Source organism: Schistocerca cancellata, chromosome 9 (assembly GCF_023864275.1).
Source record: "Schistocerca cancellata isolate TAMUIC-IGC-003103 chromosome 9, iqSchCanc2.1, whole genome shotgun sequence".
NCBI lineage: Eukaryota > Metazoa > Arthropoda > Insecta > Orthoptera > Acrididae > Schistocerca > Schistocerca cancellata.
This window is the reverse complement of record NC_064634.1, coordinates 388613610-388637813: the sequence shown is the minus strand read 5'-3', so window position 1 is coordinate 388637813 and position 24204 is coordinate 388613610. Positions and strand designations below refer to the sequence as shown.

The 24204-nt window shown below is 38.8% G+C and overlaps 1 protein-coding gene across 1 annotated transcript in view; it reads right to left on the bottom strand.

The window, feature by feature from the left end:
* Nucleotides 1–24204, bottom strand: part of LOC126101021 (quinone oxidoreductase-like protein 1) — a 133635-nt gene that overhangs the window by 45088 nt on the left and 64343 nt on the right. Inside the window, exons 2-3 of the mRNA XM_049911688.1 lie at nt 15804–16083; nt 7495–7605 (exon numbers count right to left, since the gene is read on the bottom strand). Coding sequence (XP_049767645.1) covers nt 7495–7605; nt 15804–16083 — 391 coding nt within the window. The remainder of the gene's footprint in view (nt 1–7494; nt 7606–15803; nt 16084–24204) is intronic.

The window sequence follows — 24204 nt, the reverse complement described above, 5'->3', positions numbered from 1 at the left end:
AACACTGAAGAGGGGATTTAAAGTAATTAATTATTTTCACTCCTCCATCATAAGAGATCATCTATGCAGGATACAATGGCTGGAACTTCAGTTTGGTGTTTTACTTTTTATTAGTCATACCGCTCTTGCTATTTTGACATCATTGCCATGCCCCCATCTATATGGATATCATACAGTTATCACGATGGCCCATCCAGCAACGTCAGTCAACTCTTCTATTTGCAAGACAAATTTGTTGGGTTGGAGTACTTGTTTGATATAGCCTGTTAGGTCATTAATTTGACTTGATGATATGAAGATATTTTCATGGAGCATCATTGTGTTATGTCTACCACACATGGTTTTATTAAATTCTCAGTGATAGTGCGTGCTTGAACTGCTTCTGCAATGTGATAGCTGACCAAATATGATGTCTTCATAGCTTTTTCATTGAGAGTTTGATTTGCACACTTCATAGGTATCTGACTTCTTAGTAATTGTTCTTTGTTACATATAAAAAATCTCCAGTCTTGCCTTTTCAATCAGGGTGTATAGTTTCTAAATGGTAGCACTTCTTAGCGGGCACTGTGGAAGTATTCAGAGCAATTTGCTACATAAAATACAGAGGGGCAAGCCATTAGAAACAACAAATCCAAGATTGATATAAGATTCATGAATTTTCTTTTCTTCATCCTTAGCGAGTTGCTTCATATCTCACTGCTTGAAACCATGGAAATCAATGTCATTACATTATCGTCTTGAATCTTATAGTCTTGATCAGAAATCTTGCAGGTTGATGCTGCATTTTCCAGACAATTGCCATTGAACTTTCGATGCAAGATCTTGCTACAAAACTTTTAAGCCAATGCTCCATTCTATCTTTTAAGTTCAACAGTTTAATTTTACAACAGAACAAACAGATATTGAATTTTACAACTGTGGTCAATAAAAACATGAACCAAATGTACTGTGGTCTGAGAACAGTGCATGGAATCACCGTGCCAAACTAGACTGCACATTGCAATAGCGTAGGAACTGTACTCCGTACTGCGTGGAACGGGTTTATATATTCAAACATTTGTTTCACAAGCTGTAACCTCCACTACATTGTGTCACATGTTGATGCTAGTAATTGAAAAAAAAAGGTGGTTATTGGTAACACATGTACTGTAATCAGTATTACAATCTTATGAAATAGTGGTAATAGTTATGATCTTAAAAAAAATTAATTTCATGGCCAAAACACAGTCAACCTCTTTTACTATATAAACCCCCAAGCAGTGAAGCGTGAAGAAGCAATGAAATCCTCTGGGGCAGTTTCAGGTATTTGTGGATGAGAGAGAGATGGAGACAGAGATAGAGAGAGTGCAGTGGAATGCTTGTGGCGAGTGGGAGAGAGGAAGGGAGAAAGGGTTCGCATGGCTCCTGTGTGCGTGTTTAGTTACGAGTAATGGGTCGTCGCATATCTACTCTTACAAACTAAATTCTTCTGTCTGTTGTTTTTGATCATAGTATTACTGCAGATTTATTATGTTGATTGTCACCTCATTTTCACCTATTAAGCACTGAGAGAAAAACCAACTTCGTAACAGCAATACTGATATGATATTTATGAGTTGTTTTTTCAGTGCGTGACAAGACTTTATGTGCTTTATTCTTAAGGTCAACATTATTTTAGTGGAGCCCTCACAAAGGTCTTGTGGAGCTTCAGGGCTCTGCAGAGCACACTTTGATATTGCTACTCTAGAATCTTACCTTGAGCAGCAGCATCGCGTAATGGTTAAGATATGTTCCTCAGATATTGGAGGTTGTGGGTTCGAATCCTGTCAGTTGCATTAAAATTTTTATTTTTGAATCTTCATTTTTATTAAATTAATTGCTTTAAATGTCATTTCTAATGCTTTGCCACACTGTCAGACTTTTTATTTGTTCTCATTTTCATCCATATCATTATTATTATTATTTCTTTCTATTCTCAGACGTTATGTCTTGTCAAAAATGGACAGTAACGCGGACCTTGATCAAGCGTGACTTCCTTTTAACTGTATTATTATTATTATTATTATTATTATTATTATTATTATTATTATTATTTTTCTCAGACCTTAGGTCTGGTTAAAAATGGAAAGTGACGCGGACCTTGATCAAGCATGACTTCCTTTTAACTGTACGGTATATGTTACATTGTATTTAGGAACTTTCGGGTTATTGAACACGTATCAATAATTACGGATTTCTGTAGTTGTATATATACGTTTGGATGTAGCTGTATTGCGTTGATGTACTGGTGGATATTGTGTGGTATGACTCCTGTAGTTGATAGTATAATTGGTATAATGTCAACTTTATCCTGATGCCACATGTCCTTGACTTCCTCAGCCAGTTGGATGTATTTTTCAATTTTTTCTCCTGTTTTCTTCTGTATATTTGTTGTATTGGGTATGGATATTTTGATTAGTTGTGTTAATTTCTTCTTTTTATTGGTGAGTATGATGTCAGGTTTGTTATGTGGTGGTGTTTTATCTGTTATAATGGTTCTGTTCCAGTATAATTTGTATTCATCATTCTCCAGTACATTTTGTGGTGCATACTTGTATGTGGGAACGTGTTGTTTTATTAGTTTATGCTGTATGGCAAGCTGTTGATGTATTATTTTTGCTACATTGTCATGTCTTCTGGGGTATTCTGTATTTGCTAGTACTGTACATCCACTTGTGATGTGATCTACTGTTTCTATTTGTTGTTTGCAAAGTCTGCATTTATCTGTTGTGGTATTGGGATCTTTAATAATATGCTTGCTGTAATATCTGGTGTTTATTGTTTGATCCTGTACTGCAATAATGAATCCTTCCGTCTCACTGTATATATTGCCTTTTCTTAGCCATTTGTTGGATGCGTCTTGATCAATGTGTGGCTGTGTTAGATGATTCGGGTGCTTGCCATGTAGTGTTTTCTTTTTCCAATTTACTTTCTTCGTATCTGTTGATGTTATGTGATCTAGAGGGTTGTAGAAGTGGTTATGAAATTGCAGTGGTGTAGCCGATGTATTTATATGAGTGATTGCTTTGTGTATTTTGCTAGTTTCTGCTCGTTGCTAGAAAGAATTTTCTTAAATTGTCTACCTGTCCATAATGTAGGTTTTTTATGTCGATAAATCCCCTTCCTCCTTCCTTTCTGGTTAATGTGAATCTTTCTGTTGCTGAATGTATGTGATGTATTCTATATTTGTGGCATTGTGATCATGTAAGTGTATTGAGTGCATCTAGGTCTGTGTTACTCCATTTCACTACTCCAAATGAGTAGGTCAATATTGGTATAGCATAAGTATTTATAGCTTTTGTCTTGTTTCTTGTCCCGCACACCGTTAGGCCGTCTTCCGCTCACGCCCCAACATCGTGCAGCCCGCCTCCAGTGGTGTCGCGACAGGCGTGAATGGAGGGACGAATGGAGACGTGTCGTCTTCAGCGATGAGAGTCGCTTCTGCCTTGGTGCCAATGATGGTCGTATGCGTGTTTGGCGCCGTGCAGGTGAGCGCCAGAATCAGGACTGCATACGACCGAGGCACACAGGGCCAACACCCGACATCATGGCGTGGGGAGCGATCTCCTACACTGGCCGTACACCACTGGTGATCGTCGAGGGGACACTGAATAGTGCACGGTACATCCAAACCGTCATCGAACCCATCGGGAGAATAGCAGCCTGCATTGCTGCGAAAGGTGGATATACACTGTACTAGTGCCGACATTGTGCATGCTCTGTTGCCTGTGTCTATGTGCCTGTGGTTCTGTCAGTGTGATCATGTGATGTATCTGACCCCAGGAATGTGTCAATAAAGTTTCCCCTTCCTGGGACAATGAATTCACGGTGTTCTTATTTCAATTTCCAGGAGTGTAGATATTTATAGGCATCTGTTTTTTCCATCACTTCTATGCAGTCGCTGTGGTTATCCAATATGTAATCTTCTTGTTTAGTGTGTTTTCCCTTGACTATGCTATTTTTCTTAAATTTGTCTGTTCCAAAAGCCATATTTATATCATTGCTGAATACTTTTGTTATCTTTAGTAATTGGTTGAGTTGTTGATTTGTTGCTGCCAGTAGTTTCAGATCATCCATGTATAGCAAATGTGTTATTTTGTGTGGGTATGTTCCAGTAATATTATATCCATAATTTGTATTATTTAGCATGTTGGATAGTGGGTTCAGAGCAAAGCAGAACCAGAAAGGACTTGATGAGTCTCCTTGGTATATTCCACGCTTAATCTGTATTGGCTGTAATGCGATATTATTTGAATTTGTTTGGATATTAAGTGTGGTTTTCCAATTTTTCATTACTATGCTTAGGAACTGTATTAATTTATGATCTACTTTGTATATTTCCAATATCTGTAGTAACCATGAGTGGGGTACACTATCAAAAGCTTTCTGGCAATCAATGTATGCGTAGTGCAGCGACCTTTGTTTAGTTTTCGCTTGATATGTCACCTCTGTATCTATTATCAGTTGCTCTTTACATCCTCGTGCTCCTTTGCAGCAGCCTTTTTGTTCTTCATTTATAATTTTGTTCTGTGTTGTATGTGTCATTAATTTCTGTGCAATTACTGAAGTTAATATTTTGTAGATTGTTGGTAGGCATGTTATGGGGCAATATTTTGCTGCGTTCGCTGTGTCTGCTTGATCTTTAGGTTTCAGATAAGTTATTCCATGTGTAAGAGTATCAGGGAATGTGTATGGTTCTGCAATGTAACTGTTAAATAATTGAAATGTCTGCTTGTGTCTGTGTATGTGCAGATGGATGTGTGTCTGTGTGCGAGTGTATACCTGTCCTTTTTTCCCCCTAAGGAAAGTCTTTCCGCTCCCAGGATTGGAATGACTCCTTACCCTCTCCCTTAAAACCCATATCCTTTCATCTTTCCCTCTCTTCCCTCTTTCCTGATGAAGCAACCATTGGTTGCGAAAGCTTGAATTTTGTGTGTATGTTTGTGTGTCTATCAACCTGCCAGCACTTTCGTTTGGTAAGTCACATCATCTTTGTTTTTAGATATGTTGAATAATTTAGTTAGATGTGAATGTGTTGAGGTGAACTTCTTTAGCCAGAAATTTGCTATTTTATCATTGCCAGGGGCTTTCCAATTGTGTGTTGAATTAATTGCTCGGGTGACTTCATGTTGCAAAATTATCATTTCAGGCATTTGTGGTATCATCTTGTATGAGTATGTTTCTGCTTGTATCCAACGTGCATGTCTGTTATGTTGTACCGGGTTTGACCATATGTTGCTCCAGAAGTGTACCATGTCTGTTATGTTTGGTGGACTGTCTATTTTAATGTGTGTTATCTATTGTCTGATAAAATTTATTTTGGTTTGTGTTGAATGTTTGGTTTTCTTTCCTTCTATTTTCACTTTATCTTCTAAGTCGTTTGGCCAATGCTTGTCATTTCTGCTTCTTTTCATCTAATTGCTTTATTGCTTCTTCTTGTGAGATTTTACCTAAACTTTTTCGTTTTTTGTCTGATATTGCATTTCTTATAAATTGTGTTAGATGTCTGATGTCTTTTCTCAGTTTTTCTATCCTGTGTTGCCATGCTGGTTTTGTGGGTTTCCTCTGTGTGTTGGTTGGTTCTGATCTCTGCCTAGTGTGTATATTTAGTGTAGTGAGTGCTCCTATATAAACCAGTAGTTGTAACTCTTCCATAGTTGTATTTTCATTTATTTTGTTGTGTATGATTGTGTTGATAGTTGTTATTGTTGTTTCGACTTGTAGGTTATTTGATGGTCTATGCAAGAATGGTCTAATGTCTGTATTTGTGTCTTTGTATTCTATATATGTCAGCTGAAATTCTTCTTCTATATCTAACATGTGTGTCACTTCGTGTTCTATTTGTGCTTGTTCTGGTGGCTGTCTTAAGATTTTGTTTTCCTCTGATTGTTTAATTGACGCGTGTTGTTCTTTGTTTGTTTGCTCTGGGATGTTTGAGTCCATTACTGTATTTTCTTCTTCTTCTGATTGCACATTATTTTGTTCCAGTATTTGTTGTTTGATGTTTTCTAATTCTGACTGTGGGTATCCTGTTATTTTTGATTATTACACGAATTTGATCAGCTAGTCGTCGTTCTGTTAAAAATTTTAATTCTGGATATCTGTTAATAAATGCTGTGTATACTTGTGATCTGTATCCAGTTGTGTTGGTTCCTAAGTTTGTTGCTTCGTAATAACAGAACATGAGGTGTCGGTTAACTTCATCTGACCATCTCATCGTATGTCTTTGTTTTCCTTCTAGAGTGGTTGCAGGAAGCATATCCCGCAAAACACCTCTATTTGGATTTAAATCATTTTCCGTGTGGCTAGCAGTGTCATTACCATTGTGGACGGGCATAGGGTTCAAGCGTCGTCCCCGACCATGACAGCGCTTGTCCGAGGCTTCATTAGTTCTGTCCTGAACCAACTAATCACACTAAAAGGGGGGTTAGCCCTATTAGTGGTTTGTTCTTTTCGTCGCCTTTTACGACTGGCAGAACATACCGGAGGGCTATTCTTTTCCCGGGCCTCCATGGGGTTTATTATTATTATTATTATTATTATTATTATTGGCAGTGGTCAGACACAAAGCATCAGCAGCCTGAGGCCTTCCAATTTCGGTCATTTCAGAAGAAATGAGTCTAGTGATTAAGTGATTTAGAAATGATAAGTATAGAGAATAGATTTTACCTTGATTGATTTTAAATGGGTTGCAGCAAGGATCCCTAAGAAGAGGATTGGTGCAGAGGAAGCATGTTTTGCATCAAGTGTCTGTCCTCAATGTGGGTAGTTACGTTTCTTTTTGGAGGAGGAGTTGTAGGTACCACTTGCAGTGCACAAAGGATTGCTTCATCATTCTATAAAAGAGTTGTTTGAAATAAGCAGTACCAGTTGTGTCGCTGGCTCATTAGTCTGTGTTTCAATAAAATATCTACAAAAACTAAATATAATTTATCTTTTATCATTTTAAAAATAAAAGTATTCAACAAAAATTCTTTTTCATTCCAAAGTGTAGTTAGGCGTTAATGATGTTGGTGGTGGGAGAGACCTACCGATGTATGTTGTATACGGGGGCAAACCAATATTTGATGAATATAAAGTGAAACTGTGAATTAAATTAGTAAGGCTGTGGTCTGTGTGGGGCAGTTCACCAGTACATTTATTTATGCACCTCTCATGGCACTGGACATGTAACAAGTTGGTTTAAGTCCATACATTTGTTTCAGAATGTCATGCTGAATAGTTAGCATGTATTATACTACTGCATAACAAGGAATATCATCCATTTTAATATGGTAATGGAATGTCCCGATGGAATATAAATAAGGGAAGGAGTAAAGGATGAGGAACAAGCATGACTATATCAGTGTTAATTTGAGCGGGCTTACCGAAAGTATGTAATTATTTGTCAGTCTAAAATTACATTCCAAAATGCTGATTGTATCATTAACTGCATTTAAAATTCTGCTGAACAGTGAAACATCTATTTTGTCTCACCTGTGTCTCCAGAGTTCAGTTTCCCAAGGTAATGAAGTGCAGTGTAGGCTTTTACGGCATCCCCAATGCAGGCAGCACCATCAACAAAGCTTACATCATCTGGCTTCAATACTGGAAACCCAACAAATTATTATGACTTTACCAAAAAATTAATATTTACTTCTATTGAAATAAGTAAAGACAACTACTTATTGTATTTAGTGAGAATGGTTTTTTTCCTCAAAAATTTACATTTATTTCCAAATTGTCAATATAAATTCCACATAATTTAATAGTAATCCATTATGTGTCATACAAGGGTAAGCCATTCCTTTTACAGATATATTACAGCTCCCAGCAAGTCAACTGAAATTTGCCACACTATTGAACTACAAATGATCCTACAGATTTGTTCCTATTTGTAGTCACATATATTACAACCTTCACATGTTTACGTAAAATGACTAAGTCCTATAGTAATTTATGAATTGTTTAAGGAAATGTTTGTTCCTCAAAATCTGCAACTTAACACTTGCATAAAAGGCTAGTTACAAGTCTTATAACTATGCCAATATTTTATGAAAGTCTGACTGAATAACTATTATAGGAAAACACTTTTTCAGAGACAAAGTCATCAACTGCATATAAAGTCTGAGATTGCAATTATTACTCCCAGTAAGTAATTAATATAGAACAGGAATAGTTATGGCTCTACTACATGTTTCTAAGGCACTCTGAACATTACTTCCAGGTCTGCAGACGGTCTTGTCTTTCACTTCTTTGGAGCAGGTGCACGGAAAGTAACCCACTGTTTCGATTGTTACTTACTTACTTAATGCCGCCCCCCCTCCCCCCTTTTCCAAATACCAGTTTCTCAGGTTGCATAGATGGTAATTGTCTATCCAACACATCCTTTAATCACTGAAACCCACTGGAATCAGATTCCACCAGCCTGTCAAATACCTTCCTCCACCCCTGTCACCATGCCTTTCCCTTCCACCCACTTCCCAACACATACCCACCACCAGCACTGTTATCTCTGCAGTTGCCCTGTTCCTATGATCTCTCCTGCTCCTCGTAACAAGTAACTTATGGGACTTTCCTTCAAGCAACACACAGAAATCTCTGGTGCCACATGGCTATCTTGTTCCACTGCTCCCTCTTGCTCTCCTGGGCATCACCCTTCACATTTTTGTCACCATTCCAGATTCCATCTTGCTTACATGTCTATTGACTGTTCAAAACATCAACTACAGGGACTGTTCTTACCTTTACTCCTTCCTGTATTAAACAGGTTTTACTTTTAACAGCCAGATCTACAAGTACAACAACATGAATTACAATGGATTGCTACACATTACATAGAGGAGATACACTGAGCAGCAGACAGGTACATTTAAAAGCAGGCTCTTGGATATGATCAAGCTATTGGACTAAGTCCTTCGTCAAGCTGGGCTGCAGTGTCTGGAACCACTAGTGGTTTTTTTTTTTCGTGTGTGTGTGTGTGTGTGTGTGTGTGTGTGTGTGTGTGTGTGTGTGTAAGGAGGAGGGGAGGGGTTAGGCTTAAGAGGCACCTCATTGCCTCCTCTATGAGCTGAGTAGCAATGTATCATAATTCGTATTACTGTTATTCAATCGCCAATTTTCCATTGTTTGACAAACAACTATACATTTCCTTCTTTGACAGTGAGAATCTGTTATCATCTACAGCTATCCTCCACTAACCACCTAACTGCCTGTGGTAGAGGATAATTCTGGTAACAGCACCATTTTCTGTCCTTTCCTGTTCCATTCACAAATGGTGTGTGGAAAGCATGACTGTCAGTAAGCCTCGATAGTGTTGTGTTGTAACCACAATAAAGTCAAAATCTGAAGGCAGGGTCATCAAAGAAGTAAAACACTTGGCACTGAAAGAGCATTATTACAAACTCCAATGTACAGAGAGAACACAACTGCTGCTATTTCTACAAACACTGAATATTCCAGAACATGCAAACAGCACAAACACAAGAAATTTAAGGTCCATCCACGAATGATAAATAATGGCTGGTGATCAGATATGAACTGGTGACCCAAGGCATGCTATCCAGTCACACTAGTGTTAGTCCACACTGCACACAGCACAGTTCGCAGCAGTGTGACTTCTAGTTCCTCCAGTTCTCTCATCATGATCATTTCATGAGATGTATGTAAGCAAAATTAATACATTGTCTGTCTTTCTCAGAACAATATTAACAGTAAATCTCTCTGTGATGCACAATGCTTCTATTTTAGTAACTTCAATTGGAATTTGGTGAGCGTTTCCATATCTTATCACACTTACTAAATGAACCTGTGGGGCAAACATATATGACAGCTGTTTGGATATTCTCTAACTCCTCCATTACTCCTACTTGCTAAGGGCACTCAAGAACTGATTGAACAAGTGTATTGTAAGCCATTTCTATTGTGGATTAATTACATTTCATTAGTATTCTTCCCATGAATCTCAGCCTGGTATCTGCAATTCAACATGGTCATTTAAAAACGGAAAACCCAAGATAGAATATGAATTATTATATATATATTATATAGTATGAAAAGGATAATTGCTACTCACCGTTTAGTGGAGATGCTGATTTTTTATGTGGAACTGGGTTCTGAGAACGTGCAAGGAAACTTTTCTATACCAACACAGATGGAAGGAGCAAGGATCCACAGAGGGGGGTAAAAACACACAAAAAACACAGAAATATGTTTGAAAAAAATTTACAAAAATACACATAATCTCCGCTGCATGGAGAGTAGCAACTATTTTTTCTTAATATAATCATTCCATTTTAGGCCACTCTTGGAGGTAACTTCTACATCCAGTAGTTTATAGTCTATAGTGTAATCTAAGGGCAACACATCCTTTCATCTATTTATGCACAGCACATTAGATTTACTTATGTTAAGGGTCAATCACGTATGTCTATCCCTGCACATCTGACAGTTTGATGTGTAGAGTTCTCTGTGCTATGCTGAATGTTGTTGAATGTTTGGACAATGCTCTTGGACATCATCTTTGTTTTCCCCGTCAATGATTAGAAATGTATCATCTTCTGTAGAAGTTAACTGTTTGAATGCATGTTGGCTTGTAAGAGGAACTAGAAACTGATATCCACAGAAAAAAACTTGGGGAAAACCTACTCAACAACAATAGTGGAACAGATTTAACCAACATTTCCAAAATTTTGACAAAGTACTTAAAGCATTCTCACAATCTACAATTTCAATGCACAGCAATTTACATAACCAATCCGCTTGTTCAACTACAACAAATATGTATGATATGTTGTAACCTTTCTTACATAATATTACCATTTAATATAACAGAATTGTGCACATGTCTAAATTCTGTTGCAGCCCAGTCATATTTATAAAGTAGAATAAGAACACATTTGTGCATGCATAATCACCTAGGATAATAACTGAATTATACACATAATCATATTCTTAGGCAGCCCATTCATCTTTTTAAAATAAAAGAAAAACATTTCTGTATATAACCATTTAATATAATAACTGATTTGCAGTGTAGAGTAACAAATAACCTAGCTTTAGGTATTGCAACTCTCAATCATCTTTGTATCTAATGTAACAAGCATATTTGTAACATGCACGTCATCTTTGAAGTGACAGTGTAAACATAGCAAACAGGAGGTCATACAACAAGCTCCAATATGCACTTTTTGTGATGCTACTGTCCCTGTAAGTGCAACTTACTGTCACAAGTTAACGTTTTCAAACTTTAAAAGCACCTTTCCTAAAGCACAGTTTTTATCACTAGTAAAAGACATAACATAACCTATATTGCCCTTGGTCTGCTGCTGTGAAAATGCTTCACTGCTCTTCATTAACACCAGCTATGAAAACAGTTTTCCACATGAAGATGATGTGAACCACTTAAATGCATAGTGACAAAGTAAAAAAGGGATTGCTGTAGAAAACTGTTTTACTTGTACTTATCAACAGCCAGAGCCCTCACATAATGCTGTCCTTTACGGATTAAATATTCTTCAGTTAGCTTGTATTTTGCTCAGTCAGCCACAATGCATAGCTATGTCAAATACCTTCCAGAATCCAATGAACATGACATCAAGATGGGGATCATTATCTATGGTCCTCTAGACGTTGCGGACAGAGTGACCAAAGTACACAAAATCTTTGTTTCTGGCCTTTATGTTGATTTCTACCAAAATGATATTTGTTCCCCAAAAAGGTGATAAAAGCAAGCATAAAATGTGTTCCATAAGACTACGAGACTGATATCAGTGATATAGTCTTATACAATAATTACAAGCTTATGTCCCATGACCAGTCTTGGAAACAGGATTTACATGCACTTTTCTCCATTTTGTTGGTACACTTTACTATCCCAGTCATTTACGATAAACCACTGCTAGGAGGAGAGAGTTCTTTCAAGTACTCCACAGAGAATCACATAGATTACTTCATCAGGTCCACATATAGTTTCTTTGTTGAGCTATTTTAGTCAATATTCTGCTAATCAATGGCTTATATCAATATCTGTCATTTTGGCATACATATAATGATTGAAAGAAGGAACCCGATGACTATCTTCTGTAGTAAAATAATTTTGGAGGAATACTGAATTCAGTAAGGACTCTAACTGGGAAGTTAGAAGAAATTGTAGAAATGATGGAAAGGAGGAAATTGGACATCTTGGGACTTGCTGAGACTAGGTGGAGAGGAGTTGGTGAGAAACCACTAAGTAAAGGATGTAAACTGTACTGGATAGGGAATGAGAGGGGAAGAAATGGAGTGGCAATAGTAGTCAGAGAGGGTCTGCAGGAGGAGGTGGAAGGTATCAATGATCGAATGATAAAAGCCAGAGTACGAGTGAAAGGAAAAAGCATTGAAATCATCCAAGCATATGCCCCACAGGTGGGGTGTACAAAAAAGGAGAAGAAGGAATTTGAAGATGACATGCAAAAGCAGCTAAATGGAGGTAATCAGATTATAATAGGGGACCTCAATGCACATGTTGGCACAGACAGGAAAGGATTCGAGGAGATAATGGGACCAGAGGGCTGGGGGAACCGGAATAGAGAAGGAAAATTGTTGCTGGAATTCTGCAAGAGGAATGGGCTGACGATCGCAAATTCCTGGTGCAAGAAGAGAAGTAGTCACAAAATAACTTGGTACAGTGGGGACTGGTCCCAAACTTCAGTAGTAGACTATGTACTAGTGGATAGGCAGATGATGAGCAGCCTCACAGATGTTAAGGTCGTTCCATCTGAGGCCTTAGACAGTGACCATCGGCTGTTGGTAGCCACCCTGAGAGAGAAAAAAGATAGGAGGGCAACAGATATACAGGAGAAAAGGTTGAAGACATGGATGCTGAAATAGGATGAACGGAGGACCCAGTACCAGGCACTGATCAGGAAGAAGCTGCCAAAGGAAGATCAAAGAACAGTGGAAGAAGAATGGGGAGATTTTAAGAGGGCCCTAGTTGAGGCAGCTGAGATTGTGTGCGGAAGAACTAGCACAAAGAGGAGAAGTAAGGAAACCCCATGGTGGAACAACATATGTAAAGAGGCAGTACTTCGAAAGAACAAAGCCTTCAGAGAATGGTTCCAGACCCGAACAGAGGAAGCTAGGGTAAAATATAAGGAAAGCAAGAAAGCGGCACAGACCATAGTAAGGGCGGAGAAGAAGAAGTGGATGGAAAAATGGACAAGAATGTTAGAAGAGGACAGTGAAGGGAACAAAAAAGTACTTTACACCATGGTAAGAAATAAGAGGAATGACAGAAGCGAGTGCCTGAGAATCATGGATAATAATGGAAGAGTTGTGGAGGAAATGCATGAGCTCAAAAAGATTTGGAAGGAGTACTTTGAAGATCTGTTGAATGCCGCCAAGCGGGTAACTAACAGCGATGGAGAGCCTAAGGCAGCAGACGATGATAATAGTGGGGAAATTGATGATCTAACTTGGAATGAAGTGGAAGAAGCCATAAAGAGGATGAAAGGGGGCAAGGCACCAGGTTGGGACGAAGTAACAGTGGATATGATACGAGCAGCAGGAGAAGTAGGAACCCAGTGGCTATACAGAGTGCTGAGGGTGGTGTGGAAGGAGAACAGAATTCCTGAGGATTGGAAGAAAGGAATTATAGTCCCGATCTTCAAGAAAGGGGATAAAAGGAGATGTGAGAACTACAGAGGAATCACCCTGCTATGCCACTGTGGAAAAATCTATGAAAAGATCCTGGAGAAGAGAATAAGAAGCAGTATTGAAAGTAGACTGCAAGAGGAGCAGTATGGTTTCAGACCGGGAAGATCAACAACGGACCTCATATTTGCGGTAAGGCAACTGCAGGAAAGGCACTATGAGTACGGGAAGGACTTAATCATGGCCTTTTTAGATATTGAGAAGGCGTATGACAGTATCTGTAGGGACAAGCTCTGGGATGTGCTGAACGCAAAAGGGATAGATGAAGAGATAACACGAAAAGTCAGAAAAATGTATGAGGGAAGTGAGAGTTGTGTGAAAGTGGGGAGGGAACGTACTGCATGGTTCAAGCTGGAAAATGGGCTGCGACAGGGAAGTGCACTTTCGCCTTTATTGTTTATTATTGTTATGGATGAAATCCTACAGCAAGTGTCAGATGCAATTGGAGATCATAAAATGAAAGCAGTGCTTTTTGCCGATGACCTGATGTTATGGGGAAATTGCGAGGAGGAGGTGCAAGAGCAGTTAGATGCATGGGAGGCAACGGCAGCACAATATGGAATGCATTTCTCTGCAAAGAAAAGTGAAATAATTGTCACAACAAGGAAGACGAATAGGCCAAATGTGGATATAACTTGTGGAGGGGAAAAACTACAAGTGGTAGAGAACTTCAAGTACCTGGGAAGCGTGATTGAAAGTAAGGGGGGAAACGCAATGGAAATAAATGAAAGGTGCAGAAAAGCAGGGCAGTTCTCCAAATGCATTAGGGGGCTTATTTGGAGCAAGGAGGTGCCACAGAAATCCAAGGGAATTATATACCGAACCTACTTTGTCCCCATATTGGCATACGGAAGTGAGACATGGGTAATGCACAAAAGCGACAAAAGTAGAATACAGGCTAGCGAAATGAAGTTCCAGAGGAGCAGGTTGGGTGTAACAAGACGAGACAGATTGCGAAATGTGTATGTGAGGGAAAGACTAAAGGAGGAACCAGTACAGGACAGGATAGAAAAATCAAGACTGCAGTGGTATGGACACATGAAGAGAATGGATGAGGGAAGAATTCCAAAGAGGATGTTTGATCTGCAACTGGAGGGGAAGAGGCCCAGAGGAAGACCAAGAGATAGATGGGTGAAGGGCGTGAAGGAATGTGTGACGAGAAGAGGAGAGAACTGGACGAAGGTGGAAGAGGGGGAATGGTGGAAAGACAGAACACGATGGAGAGGCTTGTGTTCCCGACAGACCCAGCCAGTGGCTGGAAACTGTCCAAGATGATGATGATGACTGAATTCAGTATTGCAGTATCCTTTCTGTGATCTTCCATTAGAGCACTAAGCTACTGAGTAGATGATTTTAAATGGTTTATTGATTTACACAAGACCAAATTTTTTTAAATATCCATTTGTCAGATCAATTGGCAAAATTTTATTTTTAATCACACTGAGCCCTTCTCACACTGCACTTTATGATCATTTGGTGCCATTCAGATATTTTTTGTTAACAAGTCTTTAACTTCGCTTAAATCTGTGCCGAAATTCTCTCCACATTTGTAACTTTCTAATACAACTACTAAACCACAGTGTGTCTTTTCCATCTCACTGCAATTACATGTGTAAAGTGTCCCACAGAATCATTTTGAATATGGACACAATGCACTTACACTTATCAAATGCCAGCAGATATGAGAATGACATTGTCAAAAACAGATATGTCACCTCACTGTCACACCCCCATTTTACTTTCACAATTTAAACTTCCATCCTCTCTGAATGGTATTGAGTTGTCTTTCCACTTATTTCTTAACTTAATTCTTATGGATATGATTAAATATTTCTTTTATTTCCAATTTTTTAAATTTAGCACTAGTGTAATTTAGTTGTTCTAAAACTTAATTGTGTCACATTATTTATTTTTTATCTACCAGGAGTTATTAAAATCTCTATTATGTAGTTTCCTCTTGTTGGCCAATTTTCTCACCAATGCACTACTATAACAACTTTAGCTTCTACTTATTCACTGTACCACTAATAAATTAAAACAAAACAAACAGCAGTATCTGGAATATTATAGTATTTTCAAACCAGAGATTAGAATTAAAAGTTTAAGATACATACCGACATCAAATTCTTGTACAACAACATATTCTGAGCAACCAGACTGCTCATAATCAAGTGGTACAACTCCAACAACCTGATCACCAACTTTCAAAGTAGTCACATCAGACCCAACAGCTTGAACAACACCCGAGATGTCAAATCCCAAACCCATGAATTGTTTCTTGTTTGCTCTTGCAAGTATCTGCATTACAGCAATGTGGTCAAACTGAGTATCAGGCAGGCCACATGCTTTTACTTCGATAAGAATCCCGTTTTTTTCCAGGTCAGGCAGTGTCACCTGTAAACAAGTAGAAAAGACAATATGAAATCAATAAAAGGAGTGGGGATGAAAGTAGGTAACATTGATGAGGGTGTGAGACAGGAATAGGTGAATGACAGGAATCTATGTGAGAGGGCACAATTTAACCAAATGCTTTCTTGAAGCCTAGAAACACAGCATCAGCCTAGGTGCCTATGTCTACAGTGCTGTGTATCTCATGAACGAACAGAGCAAGCTGAGTTTGACAAGGTCTCTGTCTGCAGAATTCACGCTGATATTTACAGAAGATTTTCGTTCTCCAAAATTGTCATAATATGTGACAATCAAACACGTCACACAATTCTACACTACATCAACTTCAGCACTATGAGTCTGCAAGTATGTCCATCTATCTTAGGACCCTTCTCGAAAATGGAAACGAACTGAGCTTTTCCAGTCACTGGGTACCCTTTGTTGCTCCAACGACCTATGATAAACTACTGGTACAATAGGAGCAAGTTCTTTTGCATAATCTATGGAGAATCTCAAAGTATCTCATCCTATGCAAACGCCATTCCACTACTGAGCAATTTGAGTTTCTTTCCTATTACACAATCACTTATTTTGAAAACAATATGGAAATGATTGATTGCTACTATCACACAGAGGTGGCAATGAGACACAGAAAAGCACAATGAAAAGACTGCTTAATATTTAAGCTTCTGGATAAAAGTCCCCTCCAGAAACACATTCATAAAAGAACAATTCGCACACACATTGTTACTTTCTCTGGTTGCTGAGGCCCGAATCCCACTGTGGCTGACGAGAGCAGCAATTTGGGGTGGGGAGGGGAGGGAGGAGGTATGGGGTGGGAGGAGGTGCAATAGCAGGGTAGGGAAGGGAGAAAATTATGTGTTGCTTGTGGGAGTATGCAGGGGCATGGTACGGACAAGATATGGCTGGCTGCTAGGTGCAGAGTCAGGAAGGTTTACAGTGGGTGGGAAGGACGAAAGAGGAGAGGAGAGGAGAGGAGAGACTTAGTGAACTGGTATCTGAAAATGTTTTTGGATCTTCTCCATCTGTGTTCAGGGTTGAGTGTTTGAGGTCAACTACTCAGATACTCTGCAATTTGTATCCTGTTACTCTTGTTACGCAAAGATATTTTCCTACATTCGTTCAACATTCCTTGTAACACCTGTAGTCACTGATGTTCTCACAGCCTTAAGATCATGGACGGCCTCCTCTATGTTGAGTGATTTGAAAATTTAGGTATGACTGCTGCTAGGTGGTCTAACAAGGAGAGGTCCTCAGTGGTGGGATTGACTTTTGACTTTTTGAAAACATTTATATTGTGATGTAAATATCCCAGCTATCACGTCCCACAGCCACTCATCCTGGTAGGCCCTCATTTGTGAGTTATTGACCAAAAAAAAAAAAATCTGAATTGCTTGATGCTCAATACCATTAATATAGTAGCCTCTTATTTACTTGTTGTATGGTGTACTGGATAGTGCAAGGCCTTGACATGGAGGAATGTAGTGGGTTCGGATCTCGTCAGATACTTTAATGTTTTTTTTTTTAATTTTTATCAAAATTATTTTGATCATTACTTTTATTCAATTAATTGGTTTAAATGTAATTTTATATTTCTATTCTTTTATCACATCATTTTACTCATCACATCAGCATCTTCATCTTATCTGCTCTCATCTTTCTTCCTATTATTCTTTTTCCACTTGAAATCTTTGTTCACATGATTTTAAGTATTCATTTTGATTTAATTTCTTTCGTATTATCATCCTATTTTTTGATTCAAGTTTTGCAGTCATTATTTCTATTCCTCATTTTTCTTGAATTTGGCTTTACTTATAATCCCTTCTTTTGTTTAAATCTTCATCTCCACTATTTTGTAATAGTGTTGAGTGAATTTAGGCTATGTTTTAAATGTTTGTACAATGATTACCATAAAAAATTGTGCATCTTTCAATGAAAAATACATTTTTGACACTATTGCACAGTCAGTATAAATAGATTAAATGCCTTTTGTTTTTTAACAAATAGATCGGCATTTTCAAATATTTAATTATTATAACAGATAAATATATTAAATTCACAATAATTTCAATAATATAAAGAAAAAATGGGAACAAATGAAAAAATTCATACAATGACTGAAATGTGACAAAGGAATAGAAATAAAAAATCACATTTAAACCAATTAACTTAATAAAAATAATGAGCATTGTCATTTTGATAAAGATTTAAAAATAAAAAATATTTAAGGCACATCATGAGATCTGAACCTTCAGCATGTGAGGGCCTTACTATAGCCATTACACCACACAACCTGTCTACTTAAATCTTAACACTATTGAGCACCATATAAAATTCCGAATTTTTTTCTATCTATTACTCACCAACGAGGTCACACATGTGTGAATGGCAGCAGGTGGTGATACCTGGGATCTTAACCTACATCACCGTATAGATGGTTTCAAAAAGTCAGTCCCACAGCTGCAGACCTCCCCATGTAAGACATAAAACTCCCAAGTCAGTTCTCGATCAATTTGCTTGAAATAATTAGGCAAAACACACAAGATATGCAGAACAATCTTATATAATCCATCTCTGACAGCAGGTTTCATTGGGTGACTCTCATTCTATAGCAGGTCTATTTATGTTGCCCCCCCCCCCCCCCCCCCCCACACACACACACACCTCACCTCACCAAATACAACTCTGCAAGTTGATTCTAAAATGATCCACTGCAGCTCCAGATTAAGGTGGTTCAGAAAACATTTTATTATATATTTCACTATCCATTATTGATTTATACACAGCAGTAAATAAACTGACATCACTGATTTCTACTTACCTTTGCAATATGTTTTCTAATCTAAATTTAGGATTTTGCTTCTATTCACTTCCTGTTTCAACCAACTTTCTGATTCTAATAGTACAAAGGCATTATTAACTTTAATCCTGTAACTTTACCAAGGATGGTTCTGCAGTTTACTAACACCACATTAACATTCTCTCTTTCCAACCACAAGGAGCAAAGTTTCCGAAGGGTAATGTGACTGATCTGCCTTCAACTTTGGCAGGCAATTCATCATTGACCCAAAGAACGGGTTCTTCTAACCTCAAAAAACCCATGTGCATGCCACAGATACTCTACTACCCAAGTATCTGCTTTCTTAGTTTAGTTCACACCTGACATATTGCACAAGGGGAAAGTGGTGGGGGGGGGGGGGGGGGGGGGGCACTACAATTCTCCATCCAATAGTAATGGTTGAGAAATTTGTGTCAGATATCATCCGAGTTTCTAATTTAGATCTTCCGATAGGCACCTAGTGTTCTAGGTATGCCGCAGCAGTTAGCCATGCTTGCATCCTAAGTGCAATGTTAGCTACTTTCACCAATCCAGCCAACTGCTTAAAGAAATCAAAGATGGCCCCAAAACCAAGGTGGCAAGCTGGTTGCACCCCATGAATTCACTGGCTGCCAGTAAAGCCTCCTCTGAATCTCTGACAAGACCTCACAGCTAACATGCTGAATACACACTGGCCCACTTTCCAGAACTGTCTACTACTCTCCTGGGAAGCTCCATTACCCGCCCAACATTGGAGTTCCCAGTGAACAGCATACCGATCCTCGGCATTAGTCTGGAGTTGACAGGAACATTGACCACAGCAGATTCTAAGAGCCAGAAAAAATGGTGATTTGACTGCACCAAAGCATTTCTATGCAGACAGCATGGAAACACTATGCAGGACATAAGGATGTTCCCAGATTTCAGGTTGGGGGTCAAAACTGCATCTTTGTATCTGTCTGACATTTGTCCTGTGTTTCAAATAAAATTAAAATTATGGAGATTGTGAAGTCCTCCTGTGATGTGCAAGAAAATACTGTAATGAATTGTATCATGAATGTGCTGTTATGAGCAGCAGACAGTGGACATTTCAGCTCCAACCTGAATGAAGTGCAGCTGTGAACTCTGTGGAAACGTTTTTCGTTCAGAAACTCTTTTCCCACAATCTCTTCTTGTTCTCCTTGATAATTTTGCATGATTTCACCAATGCTGCCTCAAAGACTAAGGTTCTCTGAAGATGGCTAGTACTTTAACCCCTCGAGAATTTAGAACCTAGTTGTGACTGCACAGTGACATCCAACTCAACAAGAGGAGCTGCTGTATTCTACATTAACACTACCAGTCTGATACTCCAAGATGCAAATATGTCACACTTTCTGGCAATTATGACTTTTCTGCCCCTGAAGTGTCCTTGTTTTTGCAGCAGCCAATGAGAAAACCTTCATTTGACTGTGAATGTAAACACACACTGTTGTTATTGTGTCATTTCTACTGCAGCTGCTGACCAAGTAGCATCATAACAAAACACTGGTTAACAAGCAAGCACCTACCAAATGGTTTTTTTAGCAATACTGCTCTCAATTTATGCAGCTGCCACCTGCATAGCTCACTTACATTCCTAAAGTCACATCTTGAATTTTCTTCTCTGACTTTCCTTTCTTCTGATGGATACTGGCAAATGAAATTTACTATCTCTCCAGTAGATCACACTGGTTCTCTGGTAAATGCCACCTCCAATTGGGTCATAAGGTCAAGAGAATTTTAGTTACACATGCTCTCAATTTTCTTTCAACTATTCTTGGCCAACAAGAGTGCTTGCCATGGATGTAAGTCCACAGGAGTACAAGAACTGCTTTGGGGACCTTAGTGACATAGGCTCATGTAAATTTTTATGTAATTAACTCTCCTCTCAATGCCATTGTCTAAGTCTCGTGGGACAGCTGGCAGACCCTTTTCAGTGAAATACTGAAACTGTCAGGGATGTGTCTCTCAGTACTGTTGATAGAAACATTACCACTATTAACTCATTTTAGAGGACACAGAACTAAAAAAAATGGCATGCCATGACACTTCCACTCTCTCCAGCTGATTAAGAATGTCTTAAGTGTGTGCAGGCTAACTGGAAAGGTTCATATATCTCTGTGGCACATGATTCTCTCAGCTATCATCAATCTGTCTACTTGGTTACTTGACACAGATGGCAACATACTGTCCTTTTCTTTATGAAGTACATGCCCATATAACCATACATATTTAGTGTGCCCCCTCTCCCTTTGTATTTTTCATATTTGATGTACCACACAGACATATGCATAATGTGAAATACATGTATTTCACATGCAAATACAAAATGCAAAATACCAATTTTTATTTTGCATCTGAAAGCATTTTTATTTGATCTGAAATACTTACAATATACATATTTTGTAATTGTAAATCGCAAAATGCTTCTCTTAATTTTTTTATTTCATACTTTGTAGTTTTCGTTCATTTAATGAGCCATTTCTTTAAACAAAAATAGTTCCATGATGGATACCTTTGGTGCATATATCCGTCACGTGAATATAACCTTGAGCCTAATTCCAGAATGAGATTTTCACTCTGAAGCCGAGTGGCAGATTAAAACTGTGTGCTGGACCAAGACTCGAACTGGGGACCTTTGTCTTTTGCGGGCAAGTGCTCTACTGACTGAGCTACCCACGAACGACTCACGACCTATCCTCACAGCTTCAATTCTGCCAGTACCTTGTCTCCTACCATCCGAATTCCACACAAGCTTCTCCTCTGGGAACCTTGCAGAACTAGCATTCCTGGAAGAAAGGTTATTGAGGAGACATGGCTTAGCCACAGCCTTGGGGGGGGGGGGGGGGGGGGGGGGGGGGGGGGGGGGGGTTCCAGAATGAGATTTTTACTATGCAGCAAAATGTGTGCCGACATGAAACTTCCTAGCAGATTGAAACTGTGTGCCGGACCAAGGCTTGAACTCAATAGATCTTGAGTTTGAGTCTCAGTCCGGCACACAATGCCAGGAAGTTTCCTGAGGTTAATTATTAGAAAAGGCAGTAAGATATGGGTACACACTGTATGTAAACTATTACTGTCTGTTTCACATAAAGCATATTGAAATCGTCTGATAATGCCCAGTGAACTCAAAAGGAAGTGAAGAACGGAGGGAGCAAGTTCCATACCGCATTTTTGTGAGATCACAAATTTACTCATGGGTAAAACAGAGTGTTCATTCCATTTGACAGTGACAGCTTCATCAGTAAGATTAGTATCAATAGTTTTCAATGGTCACTGATAATTTCAGTACTTCTGATGTGCTGACAATGATCATCAAACTCTACATTGTTAAGTGCTGGCAATAATTTCACTGTGGTGACTATTTCCTAAGTGATACAATGTCACCTATACCAATTCTAGCACATGAATCCTTTAAGGACCTCACTGAAGGTACACAGCAGTCAACTGTCCCAACAAAAATTATGTGCTGGAGAACATATCAAAATATTGCAGAATTACACACAGAATATACAGAGAACACAAAAGGAGCTTTAAAAAAGATTGATTTGTATGCACTACTGCTGATATTAGTCATCATTCAAGACCATCTATCTGAGTGTAACAGTTCATTGGATTGATTGTGAAACATTTGAATCCAAAAGTTTTTTTTTTCTGGCTTGCAAGAAGTATAAGGGAACGCACAGTTACAATAAAGTAGCTAAACAGATTAAGGACCTTAATTCTGAATTTGATTTAGAGCTGACAAAAATCACGAAAACTGCTACCGACAATGAATGAAATATGGTCAAGCTATTAAAATACATGGAAAAGATTCTGATGTAGGAACAATTAAAAGAGGTTCAGATCATATTCAGAATACTGAAGTTGTGGACGACGACGAAGACATATTAAGCCTATTTCCAGAGACTTCTGAAGATTTTGAGGAGTTGCAACTGCCTAATCTGAGAGGTGTGACTGACACACACACACACACACACACACACACACACACACACACACACACACACACACACACACACAACACAACACTATTTCTGGCTACCGAGAAGCGATTCTTGGTGTTGTATCTCTCAGGGGCACCCTGGCATGATCTCTGTGTGAGGCACCCCTGTGCATATCAGAGTCCCAGATCAATTGTGTATAGCAACACAGAGCTGTAGTGCCAAACATGCTGCGCAGTTTCCCTATGTGCAGTTGCCCCGGCTGAAACACTAGTTTTACAAGTGTGTTTCGCTGAAGCCGGTAGTGGTGGTTTTAATAAAGCCAAGCAAGGTTATTTAAAGTGCACGATATCAGTGCACACTGGTATTCTGGATTGGGCTGCTGCACAGGCACCTGCTTTGAACGACTCACGAGATACATCATTTTAGGTGTGTTCGGCACTCGCATGCAACTGTTTACAGTGCCATTGACAATACTGAAATTACTACTTGGGAAATGGAGAGGAATAAAGCAAATATGAAAGATACTGCTTTCCATGTGGTACTTTATGGTCCTTGTGTTTTTGCAGGTGGTAATTTGAATTTTTCCTCTTTTGCAGGATGATAAATTTAGTCATGGTTCCGGATGGCTTACTGTGACTACTGTTTGTTGTGGAGGTATTGAGAGTACTGGTGGTCTTTAAAATTTTAATAACCATGGCCTCGGCAACCAGAGACAGTGGTTGTCGTGTGTGTGTGTGTGTGTGTGTGTGTGTGTGTGTGTGTGTGTGAGAGAGAGAGAGAGAGAGAGAGCACATGCATGTGCTAATTCAGAGAAGGCTTTTATGGCCAAAAGCTTTCTTGTTTGACAGTCTTTTGTTGCACCTATCTGCGACTCACCATCTCCACTATATGGTGAGTAGCAATCTATTCTTTCCGTATACTGTCACTGTGTCATCTTGGATTTTCCATTGTTCGAATACTTTTGATAAACTATTTTTCACATCCCTGACCACTGGCTTTTCCAGATCTCAACCAAATGTCTCTTCCAACCAAACCTACAGCTTCAGGTACACTAAAGGTCAGTCGATCACCACACCTAAGATTTCAAGAGTGGGGTAGGGGGGGGGGGGGTTACGATCACACACAAATCCTCAAGAATCAGTTAAACAAGACATTACAACTAAACATGCATTCAGTTGATTCTTGAGTATTGCTTGACAGTCTGAAACCATTACCAGATAGAATTAACAAGATAGCAAAGGTCTCAAGAAGAGAAACATACTTTGTTATGGATTCATTTAGTTAGCTCGGCAGTGTTACAGAGATGCTCATTCAACTTCA